Here is a 23,544-nt window from a genome sequence, read left to right as displayed (position 1 = left end):
CGCTACACCCAGAGGCTTGACTAAAAACTACAACTCCCATAACCGCTATTTTGAAACCTCACAGTCAAAAAACTGGCGTCTGTTTCGACATATCGCAGCATTTATATGGTTAATATTTATTTATTTATTTAATTAGTTGTTACATTTAATGCAAAATACAAAAATAGCACGCTTAAGGTAACAAATAAATAACAAAAAAGTCTGTCAAAATTACTGCCAATTTAAAGCGAACGTTACGCCTGACCAATCAAAAGAGAAAAGGGGCTGGACTGCTTCTTACAATAAAGGTGTGTGAAGATGCAGAGACGAGGAGATTTAACATCAGCAGACCGGAGCATCAGCATCTCTCTGACATCTCAAGGTAAGAGCTATCCACGCATCGTCTATTCATGTTACTCAAATGACATCTATCCAAAACGTATCCTTTAAGTTTTATAATTCATTGTTGTATTTGGTATGATGGGCTTATTTTCTACAAGAGAGGGTGTGCAGATTTGAATTTCCTTTAATAACAAGTGATGGGTCTGTACATTTTCCATTTAACCTTCCTGAAATGTTACATTCATAACAATATTTCTTTAAAGCTGGAATTGTATTACAGGCATTTGCAGTTTTGCATGCAATTCAGATACATATATTCTGCACAAAACAAATTTTGTAGAAATAACCAAAAACATCAACATGAACCATCATAATCCTTGCTGAAGAAAATATCATCATATTCTTGGCTTTATCTTCATTTTCTATGTTTAAACCCTGGATTTAATCATTAAAATGTTTGCATTGAATATGGATAGCACAGGTAGCATTGCATGCCCACATCTGGGCATGGGGGAAGGGATGCATAAATCACCTCCTGCAAGAAAATCCTATTTCATGTTTCTGTAAATGAGACACGCAGGGAGAGCAGAATGGAGAATGTACCCCCCTCGCTACTGCTGGTGTAAAAAAGCTGGTTTGTTCTGCGGGACGCATTCACATAGAGATCAGGTGTGCTGGAGAGCATGTGTAATCTGCACTATATGAGAGACAGAAAGAGAGAGGAGGCCACTAAGTAGAGGGGAGGGAAAATGAGGTGTTAAAGTGCAATCGGTTTGAGTCGGGAGGCAATGAAAGCAAGGGATCGATAGGAGAAGGATTAGGAAAGAGAGAAGACTAAGAAAGCAGCAATGGTGAAAAAACAAGCTGCATAAAGGTGCAAAGTAGTTGGAATGGAATTCCATGGAAATGGAATGGAAACACACACACACTTACATACATGTGAACTCCTTGGTGGTCACATCCAATCAGTGGATATTGATTCCCAGATTGATTGCTGGTTTGCAGGCGTGTATGCGCCATTCATTTAAAAGCATGAATAACAGTGACAGTTCAAGTGCTTTCTCAAATGTATTGACACTGTTAGCAACACAAGATATGAAATATTGCACAAGGTTTTCTAAAAAATGATGAGAATAACACAAGCATCGGTTAATATTGTTCATAATAATGGTTAAAAAAGTCCATAAGCCAAAGGAAATCTACCTGCAAAAATAATAGAACACTGAAGAACGTTGGTTAGCTATTTTATTTTATGTTATTGTGTTTTATTTTGCATGGTGGATGATAAAATATGTTTAAAATAGGTAAAATAGGTTTTTGTGTCCAAACAAATTTATTTGATCAATGCATTGGCTGATGTTTTACTTTTATAAGAACACTGTTGGATTAGTATGTGATTTTTGAATAAAATAAATTTAAATTTATAATTTATAAATTTGCTGTTACTTTCACAAACAATTTTCTAAAACTTTTTTAAAGTGTTTTTTTATTTTTGTTTTATATTTTATTTTGCATGGTGGATGACTTTTTTTTTAAAATAGGTATAGTAGGTTTTTGTGTCCAAATTTTGATTTTAACTTAATAGAATTTTCTTTTCATTTAGATTTATTTTTTAAATAATTTTAAATTCATTTGATTGATGTTTTGGCTGATGTTTTAGATTTTTGAGAACACTGGTGGAAAAAAAATTGCTGTTACTTTCACAAACAATTTTCTAAAACTTTTTTTAAGTATTTGTTTATTTTAAAGGGTCATGAAACCCCCCATTTCTGCACTGGTTAATTCTCACCACGGTTTTAAAAAATGCTAAAAAAAAGTGGGCGTGGTGTGAGGGAAGGCAGACAGCACACACACGTGTCCCAAAGTTGAGTGTACGCACTTCGAAGGCCACGGACTTCGAAGACCGGTCAAAGAAGTGCGCGAAGGGCCCTCCGAAGTGCGTGAGATGCTCCGCCTTCGCAGGATTTCCTAATTCCACCACCAGGTGTTTCCGATTAGCGTTTTGTCGCATAGCAACGGTGCGAGAAGAGAGCTGACGAGAGGACAATCCTGTCAGGATAGGTGAAGCCTATTGATTACCACTTTAAATGCAGGTACTGACTTGGAGCTTACTTGAACAATGTAATGATACATTTGAAAAACTACAAAATACACGAACACGCACATAGCAGTTAAAGTGCTGACTGATATCTTACAAAGGTGCGATTTTATGTAGTTTATTGTCTTGATCAAGGTGATCATATGTAGAGCGGTTTGCAACCCAGATTCTTTAAGGCAGTTAACCATGAAAATAAAACGGAATAAACTGATTATCTTTTTTTTTTTTTTTTTAGCATAGTACAGCTTAATGTTCAGTGGCATCTGAGACGCTGACAGTGCTCTGTTTGACCAGTCCCAGTCCTGCAGATGCAGTCTTTCATATAGTTACAATAATGTATTAATATTCTCACAAGAAATATTGTTACTTTCATTTTTAAAACGGTAAGAAAGTACATTCGTAAAGTATACTCGTACAAATATAAAGTACTAAGTTTTTTTTCTTTCTCACAGGACAGCAGCACTACAAAAATATGATCTTTTACAACATGATGTATTGTTGTAGATTAAACTACCCAACAGTTTTACTCTCAATACCTTAAGTATATTAGAGTATGCAAGATAATACTTTTACTTAAAGGACAGTTCAGCCAAAAATGAAAATTCTGTAAGCATTTACTCACACTTAAGTTGTTCCAGGTTTGGAATTTTTATTTTTGGGTGATCTGTCCCTTTAGCTAAGCCTTTCTAGCCTTTCTAAGGTTTTAAATATGGCAACTAGTAGTTTTTCCCCAATATGGTATTAGTAGTTATTATAGTTTACTAAAGTATCTCAATATTGTGTGTACTAATTATGTTGTCATAGCTCTAAACAATTTCTCTTTTCCTTCCTTCCCTAATTCAGACCAGACCCCTGTACTGAAGAATAGAGCTGAATGTACCAACACTGGGCAGGTTTTAAAGGTTTTGTGCTGAGCAGCGAGGCCCTGACAGTGGAACTTCTGAGAAGTGAACGCCAACAGTGATGGGTGCCACAATCCAGACCCTGGTGTTTCTGATCCGTTTACCAGTGGCACATCATAAAGATGCTCTCCAGAGAGTTTGACATGTGCCTCTTTCCACTGTCACCCCATTATCCTCCGAGTAGCTGAGGACCATTCACCAAGAGATTGACCTCCTGAAGACCCCAGAACACATGGAGGCAGCGCTGGGCTCAAACTGATGTTGTTTTTCTGATGCTAAACCTAAGCTATGCAGTAAATGGTTGTAAAAAGTACTTTCAGTTATGTATAGAACAATTTGTTTTAATGTGTAAAAAAAAATGTACAAGACAAAAAAAGAAATACATAGAATGTTTTGTGGAAAAATGTATAAGCTGCATTAAAAAAAAATTACAATGTACATGAGTACTTCTCTTTTTTTTATTTACATGTGAATATGAAAAACAAAAATACAAAATGTACAGAAAGTACTCAGGCTTATTTATGAATAAATTACACACTAAAAAATAAAAATGTAAAGACTTATGCATTTCATTTTTAACTTGCAACACAAAAATAAACTAGAGAAATTAGGTTATTCCATTGACAATATGACATTTAAAAAATATATATTGAAAAACTGTAATATACACATTTTTAGCCTACTGTTATCTCTTGGCAAATGAAGAATGCATTTGTTATGCATTCTCTTAAGAAGAGAAAACTTGCGCTCTTCTCTCTCTCTCTGGAGTTTGATGTCCTCCCTGAACAGCTCCACTCACTCCTTCACCTGTCCCAGGACACTTTAGCAAATAAACCATGCCTGTTAACAACAACAGCACAATGAATTTCAGCAAAAAAAAAAAAAAGGTCAATTAACTTTGTATTTTTAAGTCTTTCCCAGCAGGCTCACTCGCTCCAGAATAAAACAAGAGAAAATGGAAACACTTATAAAAAATATAAAGACAGGTTTGTAATCTTAACAATAGAAAATATGACACAGCAGGCCATGCATACAAAATACTGAAGTGCTAAAGTTTGGTTAAAACATTTGTAGACATCTCTTGCATGACTTCAAAAACACAGCGAAGAGAAAGACCATTGTCTTATATAGCGGCTGTCTTATTGTTTTTTTTGGGCTTTATGTAAAAAAAAAAAAAAAAATCTTTTAACACTTTCGCTAGGTATTTGAGTGAATGAAAATACAATAGCCTACTTACATATTAATGTTAAGTCCTCCACAGAACTCTCAACTGCCACCGTCGTCATATGCACGCAAGTGATTCTGGGATATGGTAGGGTGCGAAGTGTCCATAGATGTACACTTCATTTTCATGGGAACTGAAGGCTTTTTTTTTACTGTCTATGACTGAAGGGCGCATTTGAAGTCGCTTTCGAAATTCGTCAGCCTTCGTCGCACCGCGGTGACGCATTCACACTTCAAATACGCCCTTCGAAGTGCGCATACTGACTTTGGGACAGCTTACGTCGTGACGCTGTGACGCAATCGCACTTCACATCCGCACTTCGGAGTCCACACTTTGGGACACCCTTCGTCGCGCTCCTGTGACGCATTCGCACTTCAAATGCGCACTTTGGAGTCTATGCACTTCACTTTGGGACACAGCTAAAGCTTTGCGTTTAGTTCAGACAGTTTCATTTCGCTACCATCAAGTTAGAAACACAAATAAATACACAGCCATTTGCACCCTCCATCGAAAACATATTACATTTACATTCAGTCATTTAGCAGACGCTTTTATTCAAAGCGACTCACAAATGAGACATATATATTATGCTGTGGCGTTTATATAAGCCTTTTGACAGGTTGTGTCACAGAGCTATAAAAACGGTTACACTCACCAAGTGAATGAATCGCGTTTGTGCCGAACTCTTAATACAAAGAAAAAACACTCTTCTGCGATCCATGAATGTTTCTCTGTTAATGTGTGCGATGTCATTTCACAGTCTGATGCGTCTTTCGTAGCAAATCAACACATGTTGTTGTGAATAATTAAGCGAAGCGTCTTCTCATAGGATAAGAACATGCAATCTCATGAATAATTGAATAGACACCGACGCTCATCAATGTACTATAGTCCACTGCCACGTCACAAATCGTGACGTCAACACAATGTAGATTTTAAATCCGGAAGATGAAAATAGAGCAAAAAAGCTTAAAATTAACCAATTTTCTCCAACAGTTAAAATTAGCGGATGCTAACATTGTCTTCTATGATGTGCAACACAAACACCTCTGCTATAATCTTAGAATAAGTAGTCTGGGGTTTCATGACCCTTTAATTTTATATTTTATTTTGCATGGTGGATGACTTTTTTTTTTAATAGGTATAGTAGGTTTTTGTGTCCAAATTTTTATTTTAACTTAATATTATTTTCTTTTCATTTAGATTTATTTTGAATTAATTTTAAATTCATTTGATTGATGTTTTAGCTGATGTTTTTGATTTTTGAGAACACTGGTGGATTAGTATGTGATTTTTGTAGTTTAAATGAGTTGGCTCATTGTCAGATTTCAGCATTGGCGAGGCCGACAGAAACCCAGGGATTTTTCCCGGGCTGACTGAGTTGTGTCTTCTCGCTAACACTCGTCTCTTGGCCTCAGGACAGCACAGATGGCATAAAGAGTTTTAAAAACATCTGCGTTCTCTCAAAGACTGTGTCACTAAGTGTGTGCAGAATGTATTGAACTTCACTGTTGCTCTCTGAACATGTTCCTTGAGCATCTGTGATGGCCTTTCTTAACATATGCAAAGCTCCAGTTATTGATCTCTGTTCAGTTATGTGTCAAGCCTGTGAAGTGCATCTGCTAAACCTGCCCTACAGCAGAAAGCAGACCGGGTCAGAACAACAGACCAACATAGAACAATCATTTCTCTGCTTCTGAGAAGATCATCAGATTCCATCAGCAGTGTTGGGGAGTAACTAGTTACATGTAACGGCGTTACGTAATTTAATTACAAAATTATTGTAACTGTAATTAGTTACAGTTACTAAGAAAAAATGAGTAATTAAATTACAGTTACTTATGAAATTTTTAACGATTACAAAGGGGATTACATTTGAATATTTACACACATCCACATACAGATTTAACTGATTTCTTTACCAAATTGCACTGACTATTCTGAGACATACCGCCCTAATAATTTCCGGGATGCGGAAATACAGTCTGGTTCATAGAATCCAGTCATAAAAATGGAATGCCTAACGCGGACGGAATATCCCACATTTTGGATGACTAAATCAAAAGTAAGTCATTACACTTGAATCAAAACATGACATCGACTAGTGTCTGTGAATATTAAGCCCCAAAAATGCAATGTATGACTCCTGCACGTTCTGCGTGTCTGTGGAAATCAGGCGCGGACTGGACACCGGGAGAACCGGGACAATTCCCGGTGGCCTGACAGCCGATTTTGCCCCACTATTTAATATCATTATTGTATAATTGCCTGCCGAATGTACTAAAGCGATCATTTGCGAATCCGCCATTTGATAATTTTTTTTTTTTTTGCCATTTGATAATTAAATCTCTAATAAATCATGAATTGTTAGTCATGACGCGCGCGCTCTCAGCGCCTCCGCCAAACGGTTTGGATCAGACTCAGAGTAATCAATGCGAGAGAGAGAGAGAGAGAGAGAGAGAGAGAGAGAGAGAGAGGATGAGAGAGGATTGCTGGAGCAGGGAAGCTGAACTACTGTTCAGGGTTTCAGGTCAGTTTCATCTGTAAAGATGCCTTTTTGTCTTTGTTTTTTTATTTATTTAATCAAGCAGCAGCACGTTGCTCATCAGTCATCACTCAAAATACTATATAAAGGACATCATTATTATCTGTTGTGATGTTACAGTAGTAATTTAGCTAAAAAAAAAATCAGATTTTTTTTATAGGTTTAGGGGGGGCTACGACAGACAACAACACAACCCTTACGAAAATTAACATTTTAATATTTAACTATAAATCCAGAGAAAATGGTTACTATTGTTTAACTGTGATAACCAAAAAAGTAAAATTATTTTACAAATGTATTTATTTATCCATTTGCAAAAAAAACAAAAAATAAAACAAGGTTATTTTACTTTTATATAGGCTAATAAAAGCATGGTAATTTTTTGTAAGGGAAAAACATGACTCCTGTACAGTATTAGGATTTTTTCTATAAAGATATTGTAGTATTGTAGAGTATTGTATTGTAAAGTATAGTTTTGTTCAATCTTGAGTATTAAAGTCATGAGAGAGATGGATAACAGGGCAAAATAAAGAGACTGAAGAGAAAAATGGAAGTGAAGGTGCAGTTCAGGAGAGAACTTTTTATTATTTTGCATGTCCCCAAATTAAAGATTTAAACCTTTTTTATGTCAGGTCCACACAAAAAATAGTTTTGTCCATGAATTTGTTTGTATGAGTTTGAATTTTCCATTCTGAATTTTTTTCCCAATCTGCCCCTCCTGTAAATTAATGGCAAAGACATGGTTTCATTTACTACACATAGGCCTACTGAAGCTCGCAGTGTTTTCAACCTCTGCCATCTCAATATAGGAGTACACGAGCACATAAACATAATTTCTAGAACTGCTTTGTGTCACTTAATGTGCATTTTACTTATTTTGAGAAAACTATCATCATATACAGAGACAGCAGTTTCAAAAAAACACCAAAGTTTCAGGAGTTTATTACACAGAATACGTCACATGCTTATTAGATAACTGTATTTAAGTTGATGTATATGCTTTTATTTATTATTCTTTAATTTTCACAAATTTAGAAAAGTAATCAAAAAGTACTCAAAAGTAATTAGTTACATTACTTTAATAAAGTAATTGAAAAAGTTACACTACTATTACATTTTAAACAGGGTAACTTGTAATCTGTAACCTATTACATTTCCAAAGTAACCTTCCCAACACTGTCCATCAGTAATAATCCATTCGATTTGTGCAATACTAAATAGTAAGGAATACTAAGGAGATTCACAGGAAGCTAAATTAGAAAAGACAAAATCCACACTCCATTGTGTGGATGAATTGTGGAAGATCACATATGATTCATATATGATTTTGTGTATAAAATTAACGCTGCTTTCCTTGAATATAATTTATTCATTTAGGAATAAATTGCTATTAAACACACATATTAATATATGCTAAGACGAATTTATCTGATAACCTTTGCTTAAATTGTCTAAAGTCTATCAGGTTTTTAAAGTTGGCATGCAATTGTATCATAGTCTTATGTGCAATTTTATGTGCAAATTTTAATATTTAATAAGCAGCTGTATGCTAGTTATTTAAAAAATATTTGAAATATAGTTTTATTTATATTAAAATACTTGATATATTTTCATTATTGTTTTTAATAATAAGCTGTTATGATCCTAGATTATTTTTAGGACTTTAAGTAGTTTCATATTTCTATTAATGTTCTTTTTTTAATATATATTTTTTTACATTTCTATTTTATAATTATTTAAAATATCTGATTTATTATTTTACTATTTTTATTAGTAAGCTCAAGTGAAGCCAGATTTTTTTAATTTATGTTTTTTATTTAGCAGTTTAAATTGTAGGACTTTTCAATGCATCAATAGGAGCATTGCTGATTATAGCTGTCTCTGCTGCTGATAAGCATTTATAAGTATTTATCTGAGTTGATGAGGAGATCTGAAGCATCTGAGCAGTCCGTGAGGTTTTGTTGAAGGGCGTCTGCATTTCTGAGTCACGTCTTCTATCGTCAGCACATGGAGGAAGTGACTCTGCTGTTGAACTCTGTGTTGCTGGAGGACATCGAGCCAAACTCAAATAACCTGCTGTTTTAAAGAATCCGTTCACTTGAAAATGATAATTCTGTTTTCCCGTTCCAGACCAGTGTTGGGGAAAGTTACTTTTAAAAGTAATGCCTTACAATATTGCGTTACTCCCTAAAAAAGTAACTAAATACGTTACTTAGTTACTTTTTATGGAAAGTAATGTGTTACATTACTTTTGCGTTACTTTCACGTTACTTTTTAAATATGAGCAGGGCTTGATTGTTTTTAATATAATAAGTTCTATTTATAGCAAATGTAAAAGCCCTTTCACACCAAAAAGTGTAATGAATAAACCTCAGGCTGAAGGAAAAGTAAATGAAGCACAATTGTTAGTTTATCTAAAGTCATTTTTTAATTATTAGTATGGTTGAACTGGATCATTAAAGGTCAGCAGCAAAGACACTGTTAATAAAATGGGAATAGATACATTTGTGTGTTATTTAATATATTTAGTTATAGCAGGTTTGCGTCATATTCTGAGTTTGCATTTCACTGTTTTGATTAATTTTGATGAATACTAAATCTGTTTTGTTTTTTGTTTTTTTGTGAGTGGGATGAATTAATGCACATTCACATTTAGCCTAGAACTACAGTAACATCATGTTCACACAGCGCACACAACGCCTCCATACTTCCGATTTCTCCCAATATGGGAACAGGAGGCTTGTCAGTCAAAAAATGGGAATACAAAGTAACTGGCGTTACTTTTTTGAAAAAGTAACTCAGATATTTTCTTGTAAATTAAAAAGTAATGCGTTACTTTAGTAGTTACTTGAAAAAAGTAATCTGATTACGTAACTCGCGTTACTTGTAATGCATTACCCCCAACACTGTTCCAGACCCCTCTTCCGTGGAACCAAAAATATATACGTTAAAGAACAGGTATTATTTGGTCAAGATGTGGAATATAGCTATTATAACAACTATTATGATGCTTTTTTATCACTGAAATGCTTGATTTTTGCTGAAAAGCATTTGAGGATGCGATGTGCATCAGTCTGGTGGTCTCTATGGTGGCAGTAATTTTTGGCCCGGTTTTGTTTATTGGGCAGTGTTGTTGGACAGCTGTGACAGTGGAGATCGAAGGAGATCATATCACACACATACTGCGGTTAAAGCCTCTTACGCTGAACCTCTGCCACAATGCTGTCTGGAGGATGAGGCAGATTCTAACCCTCTAATGATAGACGCCTGCTCTCATGTGTTGACTTGAGTGATACAGGACCGCTGGCAGGATGAGAGCTTGCCTACTGTAAACCCATACAATCTGGATGTCTTTGGTTCTGGGAACTTTTCCCACCAGACTGAAATGGAAACCATAAAGAATTGAGTTCAGATTTCTCTTAACGATTGTGCATGCTTAATGAAAGTGAAAAGTGAAAGTGACATGATATACAGCCAAGTATGGTGACCCATACTCAGAATTTTTGCTCTGCGTTTAACCCATCCAAAGTGCACACACACACACTGTGAACACACACACTGTGAACACACATCCGGAGCAGTGGGCAGCCATTTATGCTGCGGCGCCCGGGGAGCAGTTGGGGGTTCGATGCCTTGCTCAAGGGCACCTAAGTCATGGTATTGAAGGTGGAGAGAGCACTGTACATGCACTCCCCCCACCTATAATCCCTGCCGGCCCGAGACTCAAACTCACAACCTTTCGATTTCAAGTCCAACTCTCTAAACATTAGGCCACGACTTCCCCCATTGTTAATGGGCTCGTTAACAAATCAGTAAGTACTTAAATGTTTGGATAATAGAAATAGAAAGAAGGCAGTAAAAACCTGTCTGAAGTCTTCATATGTCAGTTTAGCTCAGTTTTCTGCATCTATTTCTCTACCTGAGGATGAAGATCAGAGTGATAACAGTGGTTTGTCTCGGACAACAGTGCTCAGCAGGTTCCTGTGGGTGTTGATTGCTTTAATAGAGTTTAATTAAAGCTGACCCATGTCTTGCTCTTCTCTGGTCCCCAGTGGAGCTCTCACACCTCTGCACTGTCACTGCATGGCTCTTTAACTCCTCAACTAGTGTCTTCTCCTCTGTAGCTTTCCATCTGAATATTTGGTCTCGTTCCAATTCCGAAATGTACAATGACATTTCACCTGCAGTCAAATCCTGCAGGTCCTGTTTCTCCGTGTCCCCATCGAAATAGCACTGCACCACTGGGTCTGTCCTCTGGAGGCTTCTGGAGCCAGGATGGGAGATCGATGGCAGTTTACCCAGCATGCTCTGCTCTATCTGGGCCATCCTGTCAGGATAAAGGAGGCTGATGGATGTAGATCGAGTGTTGGTGCCACCAACTGTGTTTCTCGCTCTGATGATGACAGATCCGTCTGTATTGATGAACGATCATCTTTGGGAAATAAGAGCTCCGTTCCGAACTTGATGGAAAACCTTGTTTGTTTGCTTTGAATTGCCTCCCTTATTAAATATGAAAAATGTAAAACTAAGAAAAGAAAAATGAAAATGGAGATCTCTGAAATACCTTAGTTGTTTCTTCTAGCCAGCAGTTCGATTAAATGAAGAGCAAATGTAGATGTCTGCTTCTCAGGTTTTTTGTCAATACCACGAATTGTACTCTAATTTGTCAAGAAATGATTTGCAATTATAGAAATGTAAATTAAATTAATAAAATATATATATATAAAGGGTCATGTGACACTGGAGACTGGAATAATGGCTGCTGCTTTGCCATCAGGAATAAATTACATTTAAATATAATATTATAGACAACTGTTATTTTAAATTGTAATATTTCATAATAATACTGTATTTGTGATTAAATAAATGCAGCCTTAGTGAGCATAAGAGACTTTAATATTATATTCCTTAATATCAATACAGTACTGGATGGTTTATAGTAACTGATGCAACTCAAAACCTGGACTAATCAATTAGCTGGCCATATTCAATCTCTCTTCTTGTTGCTTAGGGTTTTGATCACTGAAAGTTTTTTTTTTTTTTCTGGTGTTTCCACTTGGCTTCTTAGTACATTTACCAGTAAGACATACTAGGTCAACTTCATTAGAAACGGCATGCATTAATTAAGTTACATTGGTTATTTGCATGGCTATCCAGCATGGATATTCATGATGCTGCTAGCTATAGTCTAGCAAGCCGTGTTCTTTGTCCTTCTGGTCTCTTGTGCTTCAGCTCCAGCTCAAAATGAAAAGTGTAAAAAAATAAGACCTAGAAAAGGTCTCCTACGCTGCCCCCATTTCAGAAACATCTTGACTATGTGCTTGTTAGTACAGTTTTGAAGGCAGTTGGGAGGATATAGGACATATTTAGAGCAATTGCTCTGTACATGTGTGAAAGGAATAGTGTTTTGTGGCACTTTGAAGCTTGATTTCACTTGAGCAGATTCTGAGAAGCTTGACTCGACTTTGCTTTAGATATCAGTGCATTGAGGTAATAAAAACACTGGCAGTTTCAAAAATATTCAACTTTGCCGTCTAACTCATTCCTCACTTTTATGCTATAAATTATACCTCATTAATGGTATCTTGCAGCATATTATTTTCACCTGGCAGACCAGAAAGGATAGCTCAGGATTTCTTGGTTGCTGATTTCTGTCTGGTTGGGTCCATTAGTGTGGTTGGTGGTCTCGTTGACTTCTCCCAGGTGGGCAGCAGACCTTTGTCCAAAACCCAGCACAGGTGAGCAAAAGGTCAGGCAGGTGCAGGCTGGTGCTGTTTTCACGTGTACCTTCTCTTGTCCCCACCGCTCACAAGCGGCCATCTGTTTTTCAGTCCAGACCTCGATCACCAGGGTCAGGTACAGTTACACAAGACAATCCAAGATCCAGTGTTGAGGTCCTGAGAGATCAGGAAAGCTCAAGGAATGAGAACAGATGACTGGAGTGCTTCAGATGATTTTAAATTTAAATACCATCTTAAATCACCCTAGGACTTTTGAACACACTGTATGTCAGTTTGGATAAAAGAACATTTAAATACATTGCAATGCACTAAAACCACTCAAAACACCATAGCAACCTTTCAAAGCAACTGCATAAAAATGCCCTAATAAGCACCCATAACACCCTAGCAACAACAAAACAACACCCTGCCAATCACCCATAACACACTAGCAACTGCACGGCAACACAGTAACTGAGTTAATAATAAAGTTTATGGCAGCATTTCAATTGTTGGGTTCAACGCACTGCTGTCACTAAGGTTTTTTTTTTTTTTTTTATTCATACAAGAAAAATATTAATACAGGTTTAGAACAACCAAGACTACCGAGACTCAAACCTGAGAACTCAAACCTGCGACCTTGGGTTACAAGTCTGAGACTCTCTAACCATTAGGCCACAACTGCCCATAAGGGCAGACCAAATACCACAAAACAAACTGTGCTCACATCAAGTTCTAGAGCTTTACATAGTGCATTCTTGTTCCCCACACTGCATTAACACACATTTCAGCTCAACCTGTACACTCTCTCTCTCTCTCTCTCTCTCTCTCTCTCTCTTTCTCTCTCTCTCTCTCTCTCTACATCACAGTGGCACAAGGCCACATTCTCCCAAGCATTCTTGGTTTGTGTGGAAAACACTGTTGCCAGGCAACGACTAAAACACTGAGACTGTGCTATGCGAGGATGAAGGTAGAGCTATATCTGTGGATATGTGGGTTTGTTCAATTGCATGAGCAGGTATATGCTGGTCCATTGAGCGGTGGCTGCGCAGTCAGTGGGAGAAACTGAGGCATTAATCCCGTGTGGAAGTGAGGCTGTTTACACTGTTGCATCCAAATCCCTTATTAACTTCCATTATGCGGTGCATTATGCAGAGTGAAACAGGTTATTCTCAAATTTCATACATTATTAATGTCAAATTGCACCAGTAACTGTAACAATACAAACACAATTTAATTCCCTCATGTACTGTAAGTAAAGGTGATACATAACAAATGGATTCAGTAAAAGTCACCAAAACCAAACCTTTGATTGTAGAATTTGACTTACAGAGTAATTTTTTACTATGGAAAGTCAATGGCAACCATCAAGGGTTTGGTTCTTTAAGCCTTTAACCTCTAGCCTTTAGGGCTGAAAAAACACAACACAGCTTTTTAAATTCAAACAGATTGCAGTAAAAAATAAAAAAATAAAAACTGGGCTTCAAACGCTAAATGGGTGACTTTAAATTCGTCAAGGTCTTTGTGACACATGACAAATTAAAACAATGTGTTTTAGAATCGGCTCATGTTTGATATCCTCTTGCTGGACTGAATCACAGTCTGAAGCTTAAAAAATTGGAGTTTGTGGCCATCAGGGCCGTAGCTGGGGTTCGCGGGGCCCCTGTGAAGGTTGTACCAGTGGGCCCTGTTTGAAAGTGTTTAATTTGTATGTTCGTTCTGTTTATTTGTTTGTGCTATTTACACAATGTTTTAAGTTTTTTCAAGTTTGTAAGTGTCCAGGTACAGAAACCGAATAATTAAATGTAAAATAGCACTGCATAGTCTACACTGTAAAAATTAAATATACAGTCAAGCCAAAATTTATTCAGACACCTTCAACATTTCTCACATTATCACAGTTTATTTGCTATAGTTAAGAAAATGGTAATAAAATATGACAAGAACAAATTCATCTTAATATCATCCTAATATCAGATAACTTTGATAGAAAGATATGTAATGGATTACAATCAGAGGTGTCAAGTAACGAAGTACAAATACTTCGTTACCTTACTTAAGTAGAAATTTGGGGTATCTATACTTTACTTGAGTAATTATTTTTCAGTCGACTTTTTACTTCTACTCCTTACATTTTCACTCAAGTATCTATACTTTCAACTCCTTACATTTTAAAAATAGCTTCGTTACTGCTATTTCATTCCGGCTTGTCATCATTCAAAAAAAAAAAACCTATCCAGATAAATCGCGCCATCCGGAAATTTGATTGTTATTGGATGAGAAGTATAAACATATACCATTCAATAGGGTATTGGTTTGTACACGATCCATTGCACCTGCACGTGACACAAATCACATCACACTCCAGCAAGGACATAGCCAGACTTGGGTTCGTTTATCAAAAAATATATTTCTTAAAAGTAGGGTTGGATATGGAACTGGTATCCAATCGCCTCAGAGTCAGTCCGCTTAAATTTCATATGAAACCGGCGTCAGACCGGTCTCCTCCTCGTCTTTCAGCGCGCTCTTCAAACCGCAGACCACGGCGGAGCAGCGCAAGCGCACTTAAACACAAACAGAGGACACAAGGTTTGTGTTTATCGATAGATTGTTAGAATATCTGTATCTGTGCAGTTCTTTGTCATAAAAACAGTTTACAAAAGGTCACGAGGGAGCAGTCGGTTTCTCATCTGTAAAGTTTTCGCTCATCACTAAACAGCTGTTTCCTCCAGCGAAAATCTAGCCCTTAACAAATATGAACAAACGCATACTTCAGTTGTACTTATTTAAATATACTTCATTTAATCAGGTGGGGTAGTGCACAATAGGCCCCTGTGGTGTGGCCTAAGCTTTTGTTCTTAATGGCATTTTTTTTTCTTACATTACTCTTATAATTTAAGTACTTTTTTAAACCAGTACTTTTACACTTTCACTTGAGTAAAAATCTTGAGTGGATACTTCAACTTCTACAAAAGTCTTTTTAAACCCTAGTATCTATACTTCTACTTGAGTAATGAATGCCAATACTTTTGACACCACTGATTACAATCAAACTAAACTTTGGTCAAACTAAATTGGTCAACTTTGTTGACCAATTACCAAGCAATGATTAATTTTGTTCAGTCTGTGGTGTGAAAAGTTTGCATTAGCAAACACGTAAGCAAAACATGGTGAGGTCAAAGTGTGAATAATTTTTGGTCCCAAATATATATATATATATATATATATATATATATATATATATATATATATATATATATATATATATCAATTTCACTAGTAATCCACTGTATGAAAATGTTTTGGATATAATATGCCACAGTTCGCTTTATTTTGCTATACTCACTTACATAAATTAATTATAGTGTCCTGCACATACTAGTAAAAAAAAAAAACAAAAAAAAAACAATATCAAAAATGATATCTGGTGACTGATTAATTGTTGGTTTGACCATGCATTAATTATTGTTAAAACTACAAAGTAATTCAGTCAAGAGCAGTGAGTGCTTTTCTTTCTTTCTTTCATTTTATTTATTTATTATTATTATTTTTTTTTTTCATTGGATTAACATTACAGCAGCTAGTAGCTACAGTAAATTAGGAGCGGTCACTTTAAGAGACAATGAATGCATCCAATATAATACTCATCCGATTTTTTTCTCAACTGTTTACTTTCACTTAAGACATAACCGATAGTTTTTTTGAACATACTTTCCATGACAGTTATTTTGACATATTTTAATGTATTTGTCATACAAGAGCAAAAACAGACAAATTCGTTGTTCGAGTGTTTCGAGACGCCTCTCTCTTCGTTAGCCTGAACAACAGAACACTGCGGTGCTGATGTGGGCTTTTACAAATCCTTTTCTGTTTGTTTAAACTGCGATTTGTATTTGTTCGTTCAGGTGCAGGAGGATGCGAAGGAGAGCTCGGTTCAGTGTTGCTGTCTGTCAGACGCGTGCGCTCTGAACTCAGCGCGCGAGTAACCAGCTACTCGGTTGAGATTTGTGTTTGAATGCTTTAAACGCTTTTGAATGTTTAAATTGGTAAGTGGCAAGGCTTAAAAACACGTGAAAATTATAAGCTTTCGTGACGACACGCAGCAATGGCCTGTCAACTGTCCTGATCGTCTTTTTAGAATGGCTTCAACCAGACGGTTGAGATCGTTGGGGGTCCCCCCTCAGCCGTGGACCCCTATAATCGTCTCCACCTTTCACCCCACTAGCGACGGCCCTGGGCCATCATACACTATGAAATTTATTGTGAAATCTGTCAACTCTGACTCATGAAAATCTGCATACTGGCTCTTCCATACAGCAAAAATAAATGGAAAAATCCTGTAGTATATACAATACTATAGTGTTCCTGTAGCTCAAATGGTAGAGCATTGCACTATCAAGCGCAAGGTTGGGGGTTCGATTCTCCGGAAACACATGATAGGTAAAAATTGATAGCCTGAATACACTGTAAGTCACTTTGGATAAAAGCATCTGCTAAATGCATACATTTTTTTTTAATATACCAGCCTTTAGTTTCCATAAATATTCTGGCTGATCAAGGAAGTTTTGCATTGTGAGTGTTAGAATATGTTAGAATATAGAACATATTTTTCATGATATAGATGTCCTGCTCTCTCTGACCTGACTCACTCTTTCTCTCCTCTCTCTCTTCAGCTCGTCCCTCGTTCACCATGTTGCTGCTCGGACTCTTGCCGCTGATGCTTCTACAGGGGTGCGGTAGCCAGGCGGCAGACGTTCCCGAGGATGTGACGGCAGAGTTCTCGGTCAGACTGTACCACCAGCTCCAGATCACAGAGGGAGAGGAGAACATCATCTTCTCACCCCTGAGCGTGGCCCTGGCTCTGGGGATGGTGGAGCTGGGCGCCCGCGGCTCTTCTTTAGAGGAGATCAGACAGGCCTTGGGCTACAGTCAATTCAGAAAAGGTACAGTTATCTGTGAAACACATAGTACCTGTTCTCTTTAATCTTTCGCTTCAGAGTTTTTCTTATTGGCTACAACAGCGACCACCCACTTTTTCACATTCACTTTCTCCAGAAAGTGATTTTGCAGTGAAGTATGACCCAGACATGTTCTTGACAGGTTTAGTGAGATTCAGAATTTTGAATGGGATTATTACTTCCATGACTGTAATATTGCATCACATTGTACAAAAGCCTTTTCTTGTTGTCTGCACCTGCTTCAGATGAGGAGTTCTCTCTGTTGAGCAACCTGACCCAGGCCCTGTCCACGGACGAAGAGCAGTACGTGGTACGGCTGGCCAACTCCCTCTTTCTGCAGACGGGGGTTCACTTCAGCGAGGACTTCCTGCAGCTCATGAAGAAGTACTTCAAAGCGGAGGTGGAGACGGTGGACTTCAGCCAATCAGAAGCTGTGGCTGATCACATCAACTCTTGGGTGCTGAACCACACGGAGAGTAAGTCCTCTGTCATCACAGAGAAAAGTGTGCTTTTAAGTGTGCTTTTATGTATTTGAAATAGTATCTTTGTTATTTACTAAGACCTGACTGAATGGCTTGACAATGAATTAACATCTTTCCTACTGACTTTGAAAGTTGAAATAGATTTAAAATAGATATATGTTATAAATGTATTTACTGTCAATTATCATCAATTAAATGCATCCTTGATGAATAAAAGTAATATTTTCTCAAACCTTTGAACCATTTGTGCTGGAATACATATATATATATATAGCCTAAATGTTTACCTTTTAGATTATATGCCATTTAACCGCTGAATACAGTCATAGTTTATAATCCCATTTAGCATGATTTTACTTTCAACTAAAACTCTCTTCAAAAGGAATAGATGGTGTTAAGAGGAATTACTATGAGTTAAGTGAAGGAGGACACTAAAGTAGATAATGGCAGATCAGTCATATTCTGCATGATAATGACATTTCCAAGCCATTTCTAGGCAGATCCATTTTCTCACAGTCAGCTTTGGCCTTTGCAGGATTGTCAGATAGCAGCACAAATCCCAGAGCTTTGGAAGAGAGATGATTTTATGCCACTGAAGATCATGCCGTCTTTCCTGTTCTGAGAAATAGAGGATTGTGACGTGCAGCGTTTATTTCAGTCTGAGTTTTTGTCGTTGCAGGCAAAATCCACAACCTAGTGTCTGCGGACGACTTCAGTAGTTCCACTATGATCATGTTAGCGAATGCGGTGTACTTCAGGGGCAGCTGGAAGAACCAGTTCAGACCAGAAAACACCAGAACCTTCTCCTTCACCAAAGATGATGGCAGTGAAGTTCAGACCTTGATGATGTACCAGCAGGGAGATTTCTATTACGGTATGTTCAACAGTCAGATACACCTAGGAAGGCTTGAGGGTGAATAAATCATGGGGTAATTTTCAGTTTTGGGTGAGCTATCCCTTTAAATGGAGGTCAGTGTCAATGGTAGAGTACATAACCTTAACTTTAAAACATGAGGCTAAATGACATGATTTGGATTAGTTCTTTCAGAACCAACACAGCATGTCGATCCAGAAAAATGTCCTACTTGGCAAAATTATGTATTCACACTCCAGGGTTATTTAATTAACTAAAATATATATTTTTTAAAGATTAAAAAAATGGGAAAAAAATTAATTAATTAAAAAAAATTCCAAACATTTTCATTAAGTTTAACTTGATGTGCTTAAATAACTAAACCTGAAATAAAAAAATATATATTTAAAAACAACAAAAACAGGAACAAAATTTGAAAAAAAAAACAACAACATTAAAACAAACAAAAAATATATAATAGCATTACAATGATAATAAAATAAAAAATCACACTAATTATGCTGTCTATCTCAGGGTTATTATTGTTAACTAAATCTAAAACCAGAAAAAAAAATTGTGTGTGTCTGTATGTATGTATATATATTCAGCTAAATGAATAAATAAATATATGTATATATATATATATATATATATATATATATATATATATATATATATATATATATATGTGTGTGTGTGTGTATGTATACATATGTATATATACAGTATGTGTGTGTCCGTAAATATATATATATATATAGAGAGAGAGAGCTCTTTCCATTCTCAAACAGACCGTTCTAATCACTAACCTCGCCATGTCCTTCATCCTCAGGAGAGTTCAGCGATGGCACCACAGAGGCGGGTGGAGTGTACCAGGTGCTGGAGATGCTCTATGAAGGTGAAGACATGAGTATGATGATGGTTCTGCCCCGTCAGGAGGTTCCTCTGGCCTCCCTGGAGCCCATCATCAAAGCCCAGCTGCTGGACGAGTGGGCCAACAACGTCAAGAGGCAGAAGGTGGAGGTCTACCTGCCCAGGTGAGAAACACAGTGTTTTCATTTCATTTATCAATACTTTTGCTTTTAGATTTGATTCATATAATACCTGTTACTTGTTGTTTCTGGACAAAGTTCACACTGTCCTCATCATTTGGATTTATTTAGGTTCAAGGTGGAACAAAAGATTGATCTGAGAGACACACTGCAGCAGCTGGGCATCAAGAGCATCTTCACTAAAGATGCCAATCTGACGGCCATGACAGCCGAGATGACAGGTAATCCATAAAACACACGTACTGAACACTGTTATTCTGCACTCGTACTCAAATGCTCAAGATGTGATTGACGGCTCAAGGACAGGATGTAATGCGCTTGTTTTGCTCTGGCAACAAACCAGCATTGTGGTGGTGATTTTTGCTCGTACAAGCACCACTGACATTTTCATTAGTACATTTATCTATCTAGTATCTTTTTACTGTATATATGCAAATAATTTTGTTAGGCATATTGAGCGAAATATTTTACGATTATTGAGCCTTTTTTCATATTCTGTAACCTTCTTAATTTCTATTTTCTGCTTGTTTACAGATGGACAGGATCTGTTTATCGGGAAGGCTGTGCAGAAGGCTTACCTGGAGGTGACGGAGGAAGGTGCCGAGGGGGCGGCAGGATCAGGTGACTTTGAGTTCCATACTGCCACATTTTACTCTAATTACATTACACGTTAAAAATATTCTCACTCTGTCTTCCTACACAATTCAATCGTCCTATGCAATTCTAATTAAAATGTTTCTTTTTCAAGCTCTCTTGTTACTCAATTGTTCCTTTTGTGCACCTTTACTTTCCTCCCTGTGCTTCTTTTTTCAAAGCCTAAGTAAATTGCTTTGTGAAGATTAACACATACTAAAGCGCCCCCTCCTGTTCAACATGTCTTTTTTAATTAAGGCTAATTAAGGTTAATAAGGAGTCATCATGTAATGTTGCTTAATTCTTTTTTTTATATTAGTTTTCAGTTCTGCATTGACATCAAAAACAAGTAAAGAGGTCTGAGATTATGAAAAGGAATTTAAAAAAATTATTAATGTATTGATGTTGGTTTCAATTAACATTAAATATTTATATTATACCATTTTCAAAATAAAATTGATTAATTACTCAAATAGTATACCTTTTAATCAGCGAATTTATTCATCTACTTATTCTATATTATTATTATTATTATTATTATTATTATTATTATTATTATTATTATGTTCAAGGTTATACCAGTTAAATAGCATTTTACAATTTAAACTAAGCTTACCATCTCACACACACACACACACACAAACACATATATATATATATATATATATATATATATATATATATATATATATATATATATATTTCTGGTTTTACAGCTTTTCTTGTAAAATAAAGGTCACACAGCACTGCCTGTGAATTTTTTTTTATAAAAGATATTAATAATATTTTATCAAAAGGTCATGCTAAACACATTGAATGAGACTTTTTTTTAACCATCTAGACATTTTAAGTCCACCAAAAATCACTATTAATTTGAATTTTAATTATTGTTCATTGTAGAAGAGCATAAAATTCACATAATTCTCTTTTTGCACTGTATGTTTTTATTCTAAATAATTGTTTTAAATCACTGAGCTACTATTTTTTTGCAGGTATGATTGCATTGACGAGGACACTGGTGCTGTACCCACAGGTCATGGCTGACCATCCCTTCTTCTTCATCATCAGAAACAGAAAAACAGGTCCATGCCATCTTCAAAAACCTATGACATATTAAAAATTAAAACAATACATATACTATCATTCAAAAGTTTGGGGTAGGTAAGATTTTGTAATGTTTTTGAAAAAGTCTTTTATGAAGTTTTGTGAAGTCTTTTATTATGATCAAAAAATAAAGTAAAAACTGTTTTATTATACAATCAATTTAAGATAAGTTTTCTTTATTTTTTTATGTAATATATTCCTGTAATGTAAAGCTGAATTTTCATTGTCTCCAGTGTCACATGATCCCTCATAGATCATTCTAAAATGCTGACTTGCGGTGTAAGAAACATTTATTATTAGTACAGATATAAAAGATATAAATACAAATAAAATAGTTTCTTTTAAAAAATCTTACTGACCCCAAAATTCTGACTGTTTTACAAAAAGATTTTTTCTGTGAATGTATCAGGATTTGATGTTAAACAATTGTTCTCATTTTGTTTTCTGCTAGGATCCATCCTCTTCATGGGCAGAGTTATGAACCCTGAAGTCATTGAGCCCTTCGACAATAACTTTGACATGTGAAAGCCCAGCAATCACAATCTGACACTCACCTCAGTTCATGCGTATCTTTAACATCGTCACGGAAAGCAAACTCATTACATTGCCATGGTTTTCTAAACACACAAGACAATATTATATAAACAGGTTATTTATATGATAAAAGTGATTGTGTTTTGATACTCGTAAGCTTTAACCGCACCAGGAAGTACAGTGCTGTAAATATTTGAAGTTCCTGTATTTCTTCTCTTGTTTATTTGTGTTCTGTAGAGAAACAGTGATATTTATTGCAAGGATGTGAGCACTTCTCTATGTGTAGACTCACTTAATGTCTTTTCATTCTTTTCTCTCTTTTTTGGTTTTGTACATGGCTGAATACTGCTGACATACTAATATGCCTTATTATATAAATATGAGTTTTTGATTTCATGAAAGGTTGCGAATGTACAGGTAGTGGAGCGCTGTTGCCATGGAGACTCAGGCGAACCGGAGGAGAGTGCATTTGATATAAGAGATGAAAAAATTACCAGCTGTATTCTCTATTTCAGAAATAAAGATGAATGTCTTCAACTTGTCATCTGGTGCTTAATTTTAGAGTTGAGTATATATATATATATATATATATATATATATATATATATATATATATATAAAGAAATGTAGGCCTCTGTGCTGTTCACACAATCTCAGCACACGCTTTTGATGTTGAAAATAACTTCTTTTGAAGACTAGAATTGTGCACCTCAAAGACAGACTTTACTGACAACAGATGCACTCGATGGAAACAGTCAAATTAATGTCATAGGAAGTTAATGTAAAGGCAAAATGCATACTGAATAAGGTTTGCAACATTCAAAACGTGTCTGGTGCTCTATTTTGCATGATAAATGTCAGTCAGATTATATGTGTCTCAAAGCATGAGAAGATGCTCAAAGCAGTGTTCAAACCGAGCAATGATAAGAACAACTGTTTCATTTCTACAGAAACTAGTTGATGCTTTGTCTGTTGATTAATAACCACCGCCAAGACCTGCTTAACTGAAGCTGGAGTTTTGTGCGGTTCATTTCTGAAACACAACATTTATCTTAACCTGTGGAATAGAGTAAACTTCGGCAAATAAATAATAATACAAAAAATACAAATAACTTTC

At 36.1% G+C, this 23,544-nt stretch overlaps 1 protein-coding gene across 1 annotated transcript; it reads left to right on the top strand.

Annotated features, from left to right (window-relative positions):
* Positions 1–207: 207 nt before the first annotated feature.
* LOC132156368 (neuroserpin-like) lies at positions 208–22,964 on the top strand. The gene is made up of 9 exons (XM_059565345.1): positions 208–361; positions 17,485–17,754; positions 18,015–18,245; positions 18,931–19,125; positions 19,937–20,141; positions 20,268–20,377; positions 20,691–20,777; positions 21,782–21,871; positions 22,345–22,964. The coding sequence occupies exons 1-9, from the start codon at positions 298–300 to the stop codon at positions 22,416–22,418; spliced, it is 1,326 nt and encodes a 441-aa protein (XP_059421328.1). The 5' UTR covers positions 208–297; the 3' UTR covers positions 22,419–22,964.
* Positions 22,965–23,544: the final 580 nt, after the last annotated feature.

Source organism: Carassius carassius, chromosome 13, assembly GCF_963082965.1.
Source record: "Carassius carassius chromosome 13, fCarCar2.1, whole genome shotgun sequence".
Lineage (NCBI taxonomy): Eukaryota > Metazoa > Chordata > Actinopteri > Cypriniformes > Cyprinidae > Carassius > Carassius carassius.
Note: the sequence above shows the minus strand (reverse complement) of the source record. Positions and strands in the feature narration are given on the sequence as shown.

What these genes read in the sequence shown, in the direction of transcription:
- LOC132156368 (XM_059565345.1), top strand. Translation starts at nt 298, where the DNA reads ATGCAGAGACGAGGAGATTTAACATCAGCAGACCGGAGCATCAGCATC. An exon ending in CATCTCTCTGACATCTCAAG is followed by an intron (nt 362 to 17,484) that starts GTAAGAGCTATC and finishes CTCTCTCTTCAG; the next exon opens with CTCGTCCCTCGTTCACCATG. An exon ending in CGAGGGGGCGGCAGGATCAG is followed by an intron (nt 20,778 to 21,781) that starts GTGACTTTGAGT and finishes ATTTTTTTGCAG; the next exon opens with GTATGATTGCATTGACGAGG.